Source organism: Sceloporus occidentalis, unplaced genomic scaffold (assembly GCF_023333645.1).
Source record: "Sceloporus occidentalis isolate IW3139 unplaced genomic scaffold, rSceOcc1.0.p SCAF_4, whole genome shotgun sequence".
NCBI classification, from domain to species: domain Eukaryota; kingdom Metazoa; phylum Chordata; class Lepidosauria; order Squamata; family Phrynosomatidae; genus Sceloporus; species Sceloporus occidentalis.
Window position 1 is genome coordinate 175,660,973 of NW_028316984.1, and position 16,171 is coordinate 175,677,143.

General features: G+C 38.2%; 1 protein-coding gene across 1 annotated transcript in view; it reads right to left on the bottom strand.

The window, feature by feature from the left end:
* Positions 1-16,171, bottom strand: part of CCDC88C (coiled-coil and HOOK domain protein 88C) — a 138,703-nt gene that overhangs the window by 41,478 nt on the left and 81,054 nt on the right. Inside the window, exons 6-11 of the mRNA XM_089522400.1 lie at positions 15,467-15,550; positions 12,867-13,007; positions 8,879-9,063; positions 7,234-7,315; positions 5,379-5,537; positions 1,277-1,423 (exon numbers count right to left, since the gene is read on the bottom strand). Coding sequence (XP_089378526.1) covers positions 1,277-1,423; positions 5,379-5,537; positions 7,234-7,315; positions 8,879-9,063; positions 12,867-13,007; positions 15,467-15,550 — 798 coding nt within the window. The remainder of the gene's footprint in view (positions 1-1,276; positions 1,424-5,378; positions 5,538-7,233; positions 7,316-8,878; positions 9,064-12,866; positions 13,008-15,466; positions 15,551-16,171) is intronic.

Here is a 16,171-nt window from a genome sequence, read left to right on the forward strand (position 1 = left end):
CTTTGATTGCCTGGCAAAAAGCGGGATAGAAATAAAAAAAATTATTTATTATTTATTAGCTGGTAGCCTTAATATTTAGATAGATATACTAGTTGTGTCAATGAGGGATCCCTAACTTCAAGATGTCCATGAACTGGGAGCAAAATGTTTCCTCTCCCCTTTTTTATTTCCTTCCTGAAACTCTGAAACCTGTGTTAGTGTCTTTTTGAAGTGCTTTTATTGAAGTAGTCCCTTATCTGCTCTCTTTCTGCTGGCAAGTTAAGAGACCTTTTAATTTAGCAATATAGCAATAGCAGCATCATTTATATAACGCTTCATACTAAACTAAGCAGTTTCTAAGCGGTTTACAACTGTAAGCTAATTGCCCGCAACAAGATGGCTACTCATTCTCTCTACAATAATAGAAAATATGGGCCTCTCCATGAAGAATCTGGTAAATGTTTCTCCCACTATAATGGTAGGGGATGTATAATGATGGAGAGGCTTGGCATGTGTTGTCTTTCCCCAGTGAGGATATGTATCTGTTACATAAAAATGAGCATTGCACACTCTCAGTAATTTGGTATAACAAGGTGTAGAAAGGAAAATAATTATTATGGATGGGTCTAAATGTAGCTCACAGGACACTGGCCAGAAATCTCTATCCTAAGGGAAAGGCAGCACTGTTTTAATTAGCAGGATTACCCAACCAGAAAAGTGTTTTGCCCAAAATTTATAGAGCTTTAGCTTACATTTTGGGTTGAACAAAGATGTCTAGACATTTTTATTTACATATTTGTGCAAATAAAAATCTCCTTCAGCTACAATGAACAAAACCTGATACAAGAGAAAAATGTCACAGATGAGAAAAATCTTACTCTTATATCACTATTATATTATTAATAAATCTCAGCAATTTCTCTACCTATAAACAGGATCTTCTGTGTAATATGCAGAAATGAGACATACAAAACATACCTCATTTCTTATCATTCTTTTATGTTCAGATGTTGTTAACCTCTGATCCTCCAAATGTTTTGTATTGCAATTTCCATAAACCGTTCTCATTGATCATGCTAGTTGGGATTGATGTGAGCTGAACTCTAAAACATCTGCAAGGCCAAAACTACTAGAACAATTGTGCACCATTGTTGCTAGTTTGTTTTTCATTTTTCAACTTCTTATGTTTCAAAGGGATCTTATCTTCTGAGGTATATATGTGTGTTTCCTTTACCTCTTAACTATTGATTGCTTTTTTAAAAAAATATAACTGATAATTAATGGCATCAAATCATACCAGTTCTATGTCATGAAGTTTTGATTTCAACTGCAAGTTTTCCTTTTCAAGTTCATGCAACTTGTCGCCACGACCTCTTGCAATCATCAGCTGTTCTTCTAACATTGTTTTGGTTTCAATTAATATGATATTGTCTTCTCTAAGTTCCTTCAGATTAAAATAAATACATAAAGTTCAAAATGACTGCATTCAGGTTTCAAATGCCAGATAAATTACCAGTATCTAACAGTTTAATATCAGTAGCAACAGCACACTAGAAATAAAATAGATTTTTGTTTGGCTTAGTAGATCATCAAAACATCATTTTCCAAGTGGAACTTGCATTAAGAGAAATAACACACCATGCAGAGCGGTGAATTAGCAAAGTGATTATTTTAAAGCTAAAATTGGAAAGAAAAACGAAAAAAGAAAGTTAATGCCAACTGGTCTCCTTGATAAGTATGAAAGGATATCAACATACACACCCTGTTTCTTTCCTATGAGAAGGATTAAGGCAAAACAATGGGGAAGGAAAGGAATTTGCTGGTTGTTTTTCCTGTTGAAATTTAGGCTCCCCTTTCCCATAGGCATATATTTTCAAGAACACATTGAGTCTAGAGCTTTCATAAGCATACTCTGCTATAGAGAATTAGTTATCCTGCACAGGGCTGAAACACATGTTCAGTTTGTCTTTACAGCCTGACCATAAACAAGTATATGTGGAATCCAGTCCCAATTAGTTCAGTGGGCCTCACTCAGATCCAGGTCTCCGGTGAGCTACAAAACTCAGTAGACACTGGGTTTCCTCAGCCTTTTCTATCTCACAGGATTGAAGAGAAGTGGAGAGCTACAGATGCTGCCTTTAGTTTGGTGGACAAAAGACTGGACAATAATGTAAACAGTAAATAATGGGCTAAAACCAACACCATGTTGAAAATCAACCATCTCAGGTGGGAAACATGCACTTCTCAGATATCAATAGAACGCCACTTGCAGCAGTCCCTAGCAAAAATGGTCAATGGTGGGGAATGCCAGACACTGTAATATAACATCTGGATCAGTTCTCAACCCAAATCTATGTGAAGGAACTGTCTTTTTCTTCCAGCCCTCTCACAGCAGCCCTTTATGGCTTCCCAGAACAGCAAAGCAGGTTTTAGGGAGGCAAGAGGAGATGTAGACCCTCCTCATTCTGCTGAGAGAATGAGATCTATCAATGGAGCCATCCCTTTGGATTCTGGTCATTAAGTGTGCAAGGGACCGCAGCCTTAGTACTGATTCATACAGTATTAAACAGATGTAAGTCTTTAAAGCAATAGCACATCCCAGGAGACCTGTTAGTTTTATTGTGATGTGAGCAAACTACAGAGAGCCCCCTCCCCTGTCAACTGTAGCTGCACCAGAGAAGAGGGAAATAAGGAAAATGGAAACCTAAGGTTCACTGCAGCCCATTCAAATCATGGCGATCATGGTTTACTGTGACGTTCAAAACAGTTCAGTGTCTAATCTTATCCTCATGTTTGTTTTTGGATGACTAAAAATACTGTATAGTTACAGAACATTAAATTAGCATGTACTATGCCTTTAAACATTTAACCAACCATTAACATGTTATCTTGACCACAGTGATCAACCAGAATTCAGATTCATGCTGGGAGAAAGGGAAAGAAGGTGTATACATTGCATCTCCAAAACATACACAGCAGATGGCTAAGGAGTGATTCTCCCCCGTCTATGGTCAATTCACTCTAGACCACAGCCACAAACTGCAAGATGACTATATGACCTTAATAGTTAATTCAGTATCAATGGCAAAGAGTTAAGTAGTGCTTTTTTGCAGCAAAGAAACATTCACCAATTTTACTCAACAGCAAAACATGTTGAATTTTGACAGTATCATAGAGAAATGATTAGCTAGCCTCTTTCTTCACTCCCCCTCCTCTCCCTTGCCACAATGTCTCAGTAAATTACACAACAGAAATACATTTCTGATCCATTATAGGCAACACCCTACCTGTTACCTTTCTTTTTGTCATGCACCTCACACAAGTCTAGTAACTCATCAACAAGTTTATCTTTTCCCATGGGCAAAACATATTGATAAAATAGCTGTGAAATCTTTGTGATCAAATGAAAATCTTACTTTGGGGACCCATCTTATTCACACAGCCCAATATGGAAACATCTACTTAAAAAGCAAAAGCTTAAGTTCGAAGGATCTCTCCACAAAACTCTGAAAGTAAGAATCTAGAAAGTGAAAGCATTCTCTATGGCACTGACCCCAAAGGACACTCAACTGTAAATCATATTTGTGTGAAGGAAATAGTAAAACAAACTATATAGGCATGAAGATTTATTTTCTTCTTCAATTAATAAAGAAAAGCCATTAATCTCAACTTCTTTTGTAGCTTATTAAAAAGCTTGTGCACATGAACTTTCATAGCTTCTAGGTGGGTGAGGGACCTGTTTAGTTTTGAATCCCAGCAGGGAAAGGTGAAAATAGTGTTAAAGCAGTAAGCAGGGGTATGGTTTGGAAAACTGTATATCCATGTTCATTTTTATTTCACTTCATGCTCCTAGATTTTCTTTTGCTGATTCTTGGACTGAAGTTTAGAGAAGAAGAGTCTTTCTCTCCCCCCCCCCCCCCCGCCTTCCCCCAGGCCCCTAATTTCTGCAAGTATCCAGTCTCTAGGAGCAGCACAGCATTCAATGGAGAGGAATGTTGTAGAAGATTTATGATGGGCTGGAATACCCTCCTTGGAGGAAACATATTAATGCTGCTATTTTCTGCATTGCTAGAACTGCAAATACAGTGGAATCACACAGCAAGCCAAACAAGAGATTGCATGCACCTTGCTGTTCTCTGGAAAGTTAATCATATTAAAACGGTGCTCCATTTCTCCTTTAAAATGAAGTAACTATCAATGGAAAGTGGTGTTAGGATACTTAAGCATAACACTGTTTTCAGATCAACCTGCTGCTTTGGGAAATGAGTATCATACACTTCCATAACAAAGGTGAGAGTCACGTAGCCCATTCTGGGACTTTAAGTCAAAAAGATAACATTTCCAAGCTCTACACATAACCTGTGCTGAAGCAATATCTGTTGTCCTCTTGTCTCCTTCACAGCCCTTCTAGCTGCTTTGAACTGCTGTGAAAGAGGAGGTCAAACAGCAACTGGGGCTGTACTTTGATTTACAGTCTTACAGAGAAGAGGATGCAATGATATTAATTGCCAGGTTTTCCAATTATCTGCTTTTCAAGGAAAGGGCACTATTGAGGGTGGGGGAAGTAATAAAACAAATCAAACAGCTTCATCTATATACTTCTTCATACTGAATATACAGTGTATTATTAGTCTTCACCTGGATTCTGCTGTGAGGATATTTCCGTCAGAGCAGGGGCAGACGACTACTTGAAGACTAGAATTAAATATGCCTCTCATGCACCCCTGCAGGTCCTCCACTCAATTTTTTTTAATGTTTTATGCATAAAGTCCACCTGCATCTCTAGAGTGCAATTTCCTCATGGATACTCCTGGTCTGTTTTAGGCCCAGGACAGATCTCTTTTGAATTTTTCAAAACTAGTTTTCAACAAAAAAAACCTCCCAATCAATATACAGTCTTGAAATGGAGTTGAGAGACTACCATTGGTATTCCAGGTCAAAAACCAAAAAGGCTGTTCATCATTCATATGTTATACAATTGTAGACATTGTATAAAATCAAACAAAATCACATAGTAATTATGATATAGTTTCTAAATGAAATTAAGGCTGTGGTGCAATGCAGAGACATTGCTTTAGTAAATATATTTTCCTGAAATATATTTTCCTACAGTCAAAAAGGTGATAGTGGCCCTATACAGACAGGCCAAAATAAAGCTGCTTCAGGTCACTTTGTAAGTATGCTGTTTAAATGATGCATGCGTCCTAAGAGTCAGGAAGCTGCATCAAAGCCGCACTCCAGTCCTTAGGACTGGAGTGTGGCTTTGGTGCATCTTCTGGACTTTTAGGACACATGCATCATTTAAACAGCATACTTGCAAAGTGACTGGAAGCAGCTTTATTTTGGCCTGTCTGTATCAGGCCAATATTACTGGTATCGCAGCCTGTCCTTTGACTTACCTCCATGCGTGCTTTATAGAAATCCACATCATGCAGTTTCTCCTTACACCGGACCAGTTCCATCTCGAGTCTCTCTACTCTGTTTGCTTTTTCTCTTAAGGAATCCAATTCATCTCTGTAGGCTCGAGCAGAGCGGGCATCTGCCATGAGGTTTATATTCTGTGCAGAAATAAGAACAGAACAGTGACTTTTAAAAAATGCTTTATTGATAAATGGCACTCATTGGTAGCATGAAATGACACAAATGAGAAACACCACCAAAGTTACTGTTGTATTTTAGTAAAAACCATACAGTGCTAACGCAAAATGATGTTAGATTGAATGAGCATTCAATCCCATAAAACAAAGCTAAAATTTCCAACAAGCCTTGACATATCAGTGAGCTATTTACGCAGAGCAATAACTGTTTAGCGGCCAATACATTCTAGGTTCCTGGAATATTAAAATAATCTATCACATGGAGCCCTGGTGGCGCAGTGGTTAAATGCCTGTACTGCAGCCATTCACTCAAAACCACAAGGTTGCGAGTTCAAGACCAGCAAAAGGGCCCAAGCTCGACTCAGGCTTGCATCCTTCCAAGGTCGCTAAAATGAGTACCCAGACTGTTGGGGGCAAATTAGCTTACTTGCTAATTAGCTTACTTGCTGTTCACCGCTATGATCTTTGGAATAGCGGTATATAAATAAAACAAATTATTAAATTAATTATTCAGTGATCCAACTCCCATTACAGATCAGAAATGATTATGCTAGGTAGGAGTAATAGAAGCAGAAGAGCTGGAGCTGTAGGCAAACAAATCAGGAAGGTCACACATGCCCATCTTTGACCCACAGTTTTATATCCTCCAAACCAGGAGATTATGGACAACTGCTTTGTAGCAAGCCATGACATTAAACAACAGTTCCATATCAATCAATCAATCAATCAATCAATCAATCAATCAATTTATTTACAGTCTTTAACCAAAGTAACAGCTCCTTATCCAGGTTTATATCAAGTCAGTAATTATAATTTCCTGGTTTGGAAGAAACAGGAAATTATAGTATTCTAGGGTTGCTCTCTTGCTGAAAGGAAGGGGTGAAGTAGCTAGGTGAAAAGGCTGGCCAATATTTCACATTCATTCCATATTCCTTTATTCTCCCATTTAGTAACATCATTTCAGCTCTGTTGGATCATACCACAAGGCCCATCCAGTCCCATGCTTCACATGTGGCGAACTAGTTGCTTCTTAGGAACCTAGATTTATGGAATCCTCTTTAAAGTGATTTATGCTAGTGTTCACCGCCACATCTTGTGACAGTTAATTTTTGCAGCAATTGGAAAAGTAACTTGTTAACTTTTAGCTATGTTATGGGAGATACTGGATATACTAAAAAAAAAAAGCAAATTTTCCAAGTTTTGTTTTTGTTTTTTTGCAATGTGTGAAGCAGTACTTGAGGTTCTATGAAACTGAATCCTCATATATACACGCATGCATGCATATATTCTGTCTCAGGAATACTGAGGCTGTTGTACTGTTGGACAATGCAGCTCACTGGAAAAGATGGTTATGCTGACTAAAGCAGAAGGCAGTAGTAAAAGAGTAAGGTGGATTGATTCAATCAATCAAGGAAGCAATGGGCCTGAATTTGCAAGATCTGAGAAGGATAGCTGATGACGCTGGATCCTGGAGGTCTCTCTTTTACAGGGTCACAATAAGTCAAAGTCGACTTGACGGCAAATGACAACAACAATGTATACGTACATGCATACACACATGTGTGCACATACACCCTAACAGAAGTGTTCTAAAATGGTACGTTATAGCTTCTTCTAGTATAATTTAATAGCTCTTGTTCATTATAAATACTCTTACCTCCTGTTTTACTTTCTGCAGTTCCAAGACTAACTGATCGACTTCATGTTTTGTGTCAACAAGTTGCTCTGATTTTTCTTCCCTGTAAATTTCAAAGTTGAAATATCTACTAAGTCATTTCCTAAAACCATCAATGTAGTATGAATATCCTAGCAAGATACACACACAGACACACACACACACAATGCTTCAATTTAAATAGCACAATCATCATGTCAATAAAAAGCAGAGTCCTACAATTCTACAAGCTACTTCTTTATAATGCATACACACAATCAGCACTGAGTTAGCTTCCATCCGCTGCCAATCAGGAACAACAGAAAGTATGCAAAACAGTCAAACAATGAAGTGCAAGTAATATTAAAACAAGTGAAGCTGTGACTGGAAAATGAAGGGATGTTGGAAAGGTATATGAAAAATAGAAAATCAGAAAAATATCAAAGAAAGCAGCCCGGCCGTAAAACAAAACACAACAAAACAAAAAAGCTAACAGATGCTGTATTATTTGTGTTATTTATTTATTTGCTGGATTTATATTCCACCTATCTCCCAAAATGGGGCTCACAGCATCTCCAAGTAAATATAAATAAAATGTAATTGAAACACAAAACAAGCTTAAATAGTCAAACAAAATTGAAAAGGCAATGTCTAACACATCAAGAAATAAACTAATGAAAACACAGAACACATTTGGTCAAAGGGCTCTTTCCTCAGCAACCATCTGTTGCTACAGGCCAAAATGAATGAAAATGTCTTTGCCTGCTAGCTGGACAACAGGGAGGGGCCAGTCTTAGAAGAGAGTTCCAGAGTTTGGGACTTATAGACATAGTGGACTGTGAGTGCAACATCTTCCTAATGGATTGCTAAAATTGCATGTAGGAAAACAACTGTGCAATGAGTAAAGATAGTCATCTTCCTAACATCGAGCAACCACTGGCTACTGCTAGCAGGAATAGGGAAGCACATAATGACATTATAACACAGAGTATGCAACACTACATATTATGGTGGAAGGAAAGATGACTTGACCTGGAGATGCTACTTTTGACAACACTCCAATGGAGTGAAATATGGGCTTCTGTCCAGATACCTAGAGAAATGAAAACTCTATCCACTACTCACCAGTGTCCTGAGGGCAAAAAGGAAGCACAATTAGGCCCACTCCTTGTTTGTCCCCAATCATCCCTATCACTCATTTTTGGACCTGTCCATGTTAAGCAAGGAGGTCTGAATGGGTGCTCTATTTGCAATCCCTTGAATGCAGGTAGAATACTCCACAGTCTCAAACCCATGGTTTAACCATTTATATAAGAGCTATCATCCATACACTATTAGGTATACATCTTTTATCTACTTCTCTAAAGACATTTTAATAATGCACATTGAAAAAAGGAAATCAGAAGCAACCTTAAAAATGGGAGGGGGGAAGGAAATAGGGAGAAGAAGATACACAAAATCGAGCTCCATTTGGTATTTTTTAAGGAAGAAGGCTGGAGAAACTAAATGTCCTATTCTGCAACATGTCCAAATGGAGAAATGTATTAGAGTTAAAAGCAGTACACTCTGCAAGCAGCTCTACATTACTGGAGGAAACTAAGAGGCAACAGTTCTCTGGCAGACCGAGTGGCTTAGTGTCAATACTTACAGCTCCTGCCTGATCCTCCTTAGTTTAGCTTTTGTGTCTGCAAGCTCCACGGACAGATGCTGTTTGTCCTCATTGGAGAGGCGGCTGGCTGAGTTTGGGGAAGAGGCTGGGCTTGATGCTTTTAGAGGACTTGGCGGCTGTTGGGATTGGAGATAATCTCTCTCCTGGGTGAGATCAACAATGAGCTGGAAACAAACAAAAACAAAAACAAGACAAACAACAACAGAAAATTCAAAAGCAAAATGTCATGACTCCAGTTATAAAAAGATTTCAGATTGCTTTACAATCTTGCTAACTGGTAAGATCTGGGCATGAAAAGTTTGTGACACAAGTACATAATGAAATTACACAGTGTGTAGTCATATAATGCGTTGTTGTGTGTCTTCAATATGTTTTTGACTTACAGCGACCCTCAAGTGAACCTATCACAGGGTTTTCCTGGCAAGATGTGTTTAAAGGGGTTTGCCTTTGCCCTTCTCTGAGGCTGAGAGAGTATGACTTGCCAAGATCACAGAGTGGATTTCCATATATGAGCAGGGATTCAAACCCTGGTCTCCAGAGTCATTGTCCAATGCATAAACCACTACACCACACTGGGTCTCCATATAATATGGATCAACAATCTAATACAGTAGATCATTTGAGATGCACGTTCAATATTATCAACATGCATAGAGTTGTTGTTTTTCCCACAGAGTTACAACAAAGAGGCAGGTCCCTGCCTTAAGGAGAGTGCTGTCTAAAGTTCAGAACCTGGATTAAAGAGAAGATAGAGACAGCAAGGGAAGAATATTTTTAATTACTATTACATGTACTTAAGGATGGTTATTTCTGTTTTAAAAAGAGCTCGTCATTTGCAACACATATCTTGAAATCAATTGTTAGTTTCAAGGAAGAAAAGCATTTGGACAACAACCCTATCCTTCTGCCTAGATGCTCATACTAACATGGGAGGAATAAATACCCAGAAACATAGGTCTTTAGTATGAACCAGTTTAGGAACACTTCAAATAATACAGAATTCACACACGGGCAGAATAAACTAAACAGCAAGTTGCATAGAACCTAGGTCTAAAATTATCTGCCTTGAGTCCCTGTACTGGGAGGAGGGCAGGATAATAATAATAATAATAATAATAATAATAATAATAATAATAATAAGGCATGCTCAATAAACACACATATGCATTTGATCATGTCATTCCTCTATTGATATCTCTTCACTGACTCCCCATTCAAGTTCTGCAATCCAGCCAAGAGTTTCTTCTTCTCTGGCTAGGATTCACCCTTTCTCCCTCACCACTCCTTATTCCTGGAAACACCTCCCTAAACATTTGCAGACTATTACTTCACTAATTGATTTTAAGTCCGAATGAAATACTTTAAGAAAGCATTTCAAACTACAACTTGGTATCTTTGTTAATTCAGACTAGGGTATATTGTTTGTCGATAGTTTTATAGTTTTAAAACTATTTTAATGGGATAAATGGTATATTTCCAACAACAACAACAACAACAACATTATTAATAATAATAAAACAGACATCACTGTGTGGAGATAAGTTGGAAAGCTGTGTCTAATTATGTCTTAGTATGTGGTTGCTAATAAAAGTTAATAATTATTCTTGATAGACCGTACACTCCCATTCTGAAATTGTAACGTTTTCCATGCATGAGTTTTGTAAAATTTTGAAATGCTTGTTGGGAAGCCTTTTTACAGTATTTGAGAATTATGGTTACTCCATACATCCTTAAGACTGTTTGACTTTCTCCCAGGCTGAAAATTTTTATCTCAATCTGAAGTCTTTGGAAATGTGCTCTGGCTCAGTTACTAGAATGTATGATGTTTCCTTGTAAGGTCATTTTTATTAGTGAAAACTGCAGCTTTTAATGAAAACAATATGGAAAAAAAATCTTGTGATGGATTAAGAAACAGCATGGGCCAATAGCTTGCAGAAGAGAACTTTTGTGTTCTGAACATACTTCAGGTTTTATTAATATAAATATAATGACACAGCTGACCAGCCTACTGTGTTCTTTCTCAGCATGGTCCCTGCACATGGAAGAATTCAGAAGCAAAATTCCATTCCTGAGGTATCCCTTCTGGAACTACTCCCTGTTCATTCACACATGTACCCTAAACATGAAGGTAGAAGTGAAAAGGAGTCTTAATCCTTTACACCAATGCTACAACAGACTGCAAGGCTTAAATGTAAGGCTATCTCAAATATGGATTTAGTAGGTGGTGAAGAGTCTACTGGTGAGAGTCAGTGTAGTATAGTGGTTTAGGTGCTGGACTAGGACACTAGGAGACAAGAGCCCAGAACAGACAGGCCAAAATAAAGCTGCTTCAGGCCACTTTGGAGGTATGTTGTTTAAGTGACACACACATCTTAAGAGGCTGGAAGCTGAGCCAAAACTGCACTCCAGTCCTTAGAACTGGAACGTGGCTTTGGCGTAGCTTCCGCCTCTTAGAATGCATGCATCATTAAACAGCATACCATTAAACAGCTTTATTTGGGCCTATCTGTTTGGGCCCAAGGGTTCAACTCCCCACTCAGTCATGAAAGCCCATTGGGTGATGATGATGATGATGATGATGATAATAATAATAATAATAATAATATGTTTTATTTATAGACCTCTATTCCACAATGATCATAGCGGTGTACAATAAAAATTGCAATACAAAATTAGCCCCTACCCACCCCCTCACTCCCTCCAGGCTGGACAATGACAGTTGGCCGTGGAGGGAGGGCTGTGTCCCTTCAGGGCAGTCCCGATGGTGATTGGACCCGCCCTCTCACTCCCTCCAGGCTTAGGCAAATCACACTCTCTCAGTCTTCGAGGAAGGCAATGGAAAATCTCCTCTGAACAAATCTTGCCAAGAAAACATCACAATAGCTTCACCTTAGGTTCACCGTAATTCAGAAATAACAACAACAAGCTCAATGTGCATCTTGCAGTTCACCTATCCACAACTCTTTTTCTCAAGTGTTTCTCTTTCTACTGAGATGAAAACTAGAAGTGAATCTAAAGTGGGAGAAAGGTGCTGGAACTGGGGGAAAACAGTCCATAGAAGGAGAAGAGGACAAATACGAGAGAAATAATGGAGAGAAAAGAGAAGTGGAAGAGAGTGAAAGGAAGTGCTTAGCACTTCTCATCTACACACCTCTTTGCTCTTAACATCAGAAGACATTTACAAGATGACCCTGTTGTTTGGCTCCCTTACCTTGAAATTATCCGGCAAGAAAGAAAGGGAGAGCTTTAAAGTCTAGAGGGTGCTAAATTCATGAGGGAAACTGCTTGACTACAGAAAGGGAATGGAGGCCATGTTGAGGTGGGAAAGTAAGTAATTTCAAGGAAATTTACAGATTACAAAGAAGAAGGTAATAAAATTGTGGATGTACCATTTCGGGCTATTGATACAGGTGTATTGATACAGGTGTTGCATACACCAACACACGAGAAGTTCCACATCTGCCTTAACAAGAGAGGTTTAATTCATGCCTCTCTTCTCAGATATACCAGTTTATCACAGAGAACACTTCCCAAGGCACACTTTACCAGGGAAGGGATTCAAAAGATATAAAATTCCAGCTGTAATCTGAAATAGTCCAAAATTCTGATCTCTTCATTTGTATGGCTCAAATGCATGTATGAAAGCAAACAGAAACCAAGAAACTCTCCTTATATTTTTAATGGAGAGTTTGGAAATGCCACTTTTGGGACTAATCTATCAGAATCCCCCAGCCAAGATGGGCTCACGGCTTAATATAAATGCAAAGACTGTTACTATTTCCTCTTGTTAATTCATATCAGGGTAGATGCAAAATAAGGCTTATTCTATCTGTCTGTCTGTCTATCCTTCCATCATTCTGTAAAGGAAATCTATATGTGGCAAAAGTTTAGATGACAAGTCCAACGTGATACATTGAATGAACAGTATTATATTAAAGACAGACTACAGAAATCATATTAACCGTACTTCTGTGCACTCATCCCTCTCATCAATCAGCCTCTTAAGATGGAAAACCATGCTTCTGGACAGGGACTCTAGCTCTTCTGGGGCCACATCCGGTAGCTCTAGCCACTGTAAGTCAAATACATTCTCCTGGTTATGTGTTACCTAAAAGCAAGAAGAAAAACACAAAAACTGGAGCGATTAGTTTAATGGTAGATTGAGATGCCACTTAATAATGACAAGATAAGTTTCTTCTTTTCAGGATTTGTCTGATAGTGTTTGCAATTTCTGTATCTTGATCCTGTGTCTTGATTCAAATGCTTTCAGTTCTACTGAAAATAAGAGGATTCTTCCCAATATGTCCTGTTTAGAATTGCAGTCAAAGAGGATAAACATATCCCAGCAGCCTACCACTGCAATTTCTGCATGAACTATCTGCCCATATATGAAGACCACTTGGGTTTTCTATATATTGTTTTGTCAAATTTTTATTTCTGAATTTGACAATTTTGGTTTCCACACTGGTTTCAGCTCTGATAGATGAGAAACCACTTTAAGCTTCAAATGATTAAAAGCACAATGGCAACTAACCAAGATTCCATACCAACATTAAAACAACAACAACAACAACAACAACAAAACAGCTTGGTGATAATCAAAAACTTGACACTGGGTCCTTCTTTTACTACTAACCACTAACAGTGATGTAGAGAATACTCACAAATTTTCTCATTCTTGAAAAGGAAATATGTGTCAACATATCATGCAATCCTGCCAAAGAATTAGTCAACTGCCACAGGATTTTTCACATTTTATGGATTTCTTGTGAAAATTTCATTTCACCAAAAAGCACATCTGAGCAAAAACACTAGGAGTAAAACAACTCATTTTGCACAAAGATGTTCATTTCATACAAAATCTGTTTTGTAATTTAAATTTTCATTAAACGTTTCCAAAATTAAATTGTCATTAAAAGTTTCCAAATGCCTGGCCTAAAGTAAGCGGATAAGCCTTCCCTTTGCCATCTACATCCTCAGAGGAAGAGTGAGGCCTGCCAGCTCCACAGGGCCTGGCCTGAACTAAGTAGAAGAGCCCTCACTCCAGTCCCATCTGCCTTGGTCCAGGCCTCAGAGGGAGAAGAACTGCTGGACCTGATCCTCTTCCCCACCACCATTCCCTTCTCCTTTTGTTTCATGTCTTTTTAGATTGTAAACTTGAGGGCAGGGAACCGTCTAAGCTCTGATAGCCTTTAGGGCTGAAGGGTGGGGTATACGTACTCTAATAAATAAATAAATAAGGAAAAGGAAAAGAAAAAAATGTACAAAATCTCTTGTCCAATCAAAAGGAAACTTGGCCATTAGGGAGGAAACTCCTAAAATTCTTCATTCTATCATGTCAGCAGAATAAATTAAGGTAAGACTGACATCTCAACTCACCAAATGAATCGCTCTAATTTGAAACACAACAATTACAAGTAGAGATTACAGATTTCAGAAAAGGAGAAGGAACTTCTTAGTTTATTTCTAAATTCTTTGTTGGTCTTCCAAAAGGACAGAAGTGACTGTTACCCCACAGAAAGCAATTCAGAAATTCCGACTTTTGGCACAATTGAGAATAGGCTTTAGTATGTCTTTGAGCTTGGACATGTTAGGTTTTCAGACTGGCTATGGGATTCTGGGAGATGCAGTCCAAAAAAGTAATGCTTCAGAGCTTTGCTGCATCTACCTCAAAAGATCTTACTTCGTGCCAAAGAAAGACAATTAGATATACTGCTTCTAACAGCAGAGACATTAAAACCAGAAGCCATTGATAGCCTTATTCTCTGTCTAATCCCATTTCAAAGCCACTGACCTTGCTGGCCATCACTACATCTTGTTCTCTCTAACTCCACAGTTTAACTATGTGCTGTATGAAGAAACATTGGCTTTCATCTCTCAACACCTCCATAGTTTAGCTACATTGGAGGATCCTTACAGTATATGTTGGGCATTTTTTAGGGAAGCAGAGGGAGGGCTATTGAAGCAACAATGAAAACAATGAAAGTAGACTGTATCCAGAGACAGAGACAGGATGGAAAGTGACATTGGGATGCAATTATAGATATTAAGTCTAATGCTTAAGAAATTATGGAATGGTAAATCTAATATATGTATTTCTCAGAGGCAAGGTCTATCTTATTTCATTGACCCAACCCTCAGGGCACACCACTGCTTAATCAACAGGTAGAATTATTCTCCAGGTAACAAGGTAAGTATATCTTTATCCATCAGCCTGGAAACATTTCTTCAGATGCCAGTAATCACAAATCCAGTAATACAGTGGTACCCCGGGATACGAAAGCACCGCCTTACGAAATTCCCGGGTTACGAAAAAAAATAATTTAAAAAAACTGTTCCGCGTTACGAAAGTTTTTTCGGGTTACGAAAAAACTTTTGGTGCTTTTCGGCGCTATTTCGCACCAAAAAGCGGCTTTCGCTATTAGCGCCTATGGCAATTCGGCTTGCGAAAGTCTTCCGGGTTACGAAAAGGGCAGCGGAACGAATTAATTTCGTAACCCGGGGGACCACTGTACCTTAATATGATCTTTACATGAGAGAAAAAGCTTAAGGAGTGGATACTCTTACCTCTTGAATATGTGAAACAATCGCAGCCTGAGTTTCAATATCAAGCTGCTTTATCCTTTCAATGTACTCTTCCTTTCTTTCACACTACAAAAAGGAACAAAAGCATGCACATCACTTATATAAATATTTATTGAGGATCAACACTGCAATGCATTTTAACTGTCTCTGAAAATCTTGGGGGCAATGACAAAAGGGTTTATGTAAAAATGAGGGAAGAAGCAAGTAGTTTATTTTAGAATATTTCTATCTCATTTTCCACTAAAATTCCCAAAGTTGTTTAAAATAATAGAACAGCCAAGAAATGGCATAAAATCAAGTAAGAAATTTTTAAAAATGAAAAATAAGTGATTTCATTAAAGTTATAAAAACATTAAAGCTTCTGACAAGATTAACATTAAGGAAAACCGTTGGCAAGTAGTGGTGTACAGTTTGTGGGAAAACCCCACATACTGAGAGCTTACCTGATTTCAATTGGGAATCATTCCACATCGAGACAGTCCCTACTCTGCACTACAACCAAATGAATCTCCTAAGGTCATGATACAGTACATGAGGCCTTCAGAACACAGACTTCATCCTTACCCAGAGTACGTTGCACCTGCCTTTCAATACTTTGTAAAACTTCTGCAGCTATATAAAATGCAAAATTGACAGAATATTTGTGCTAATAACTCTTTCAGAAGAAAAGAGATCCCATTAGGAAGA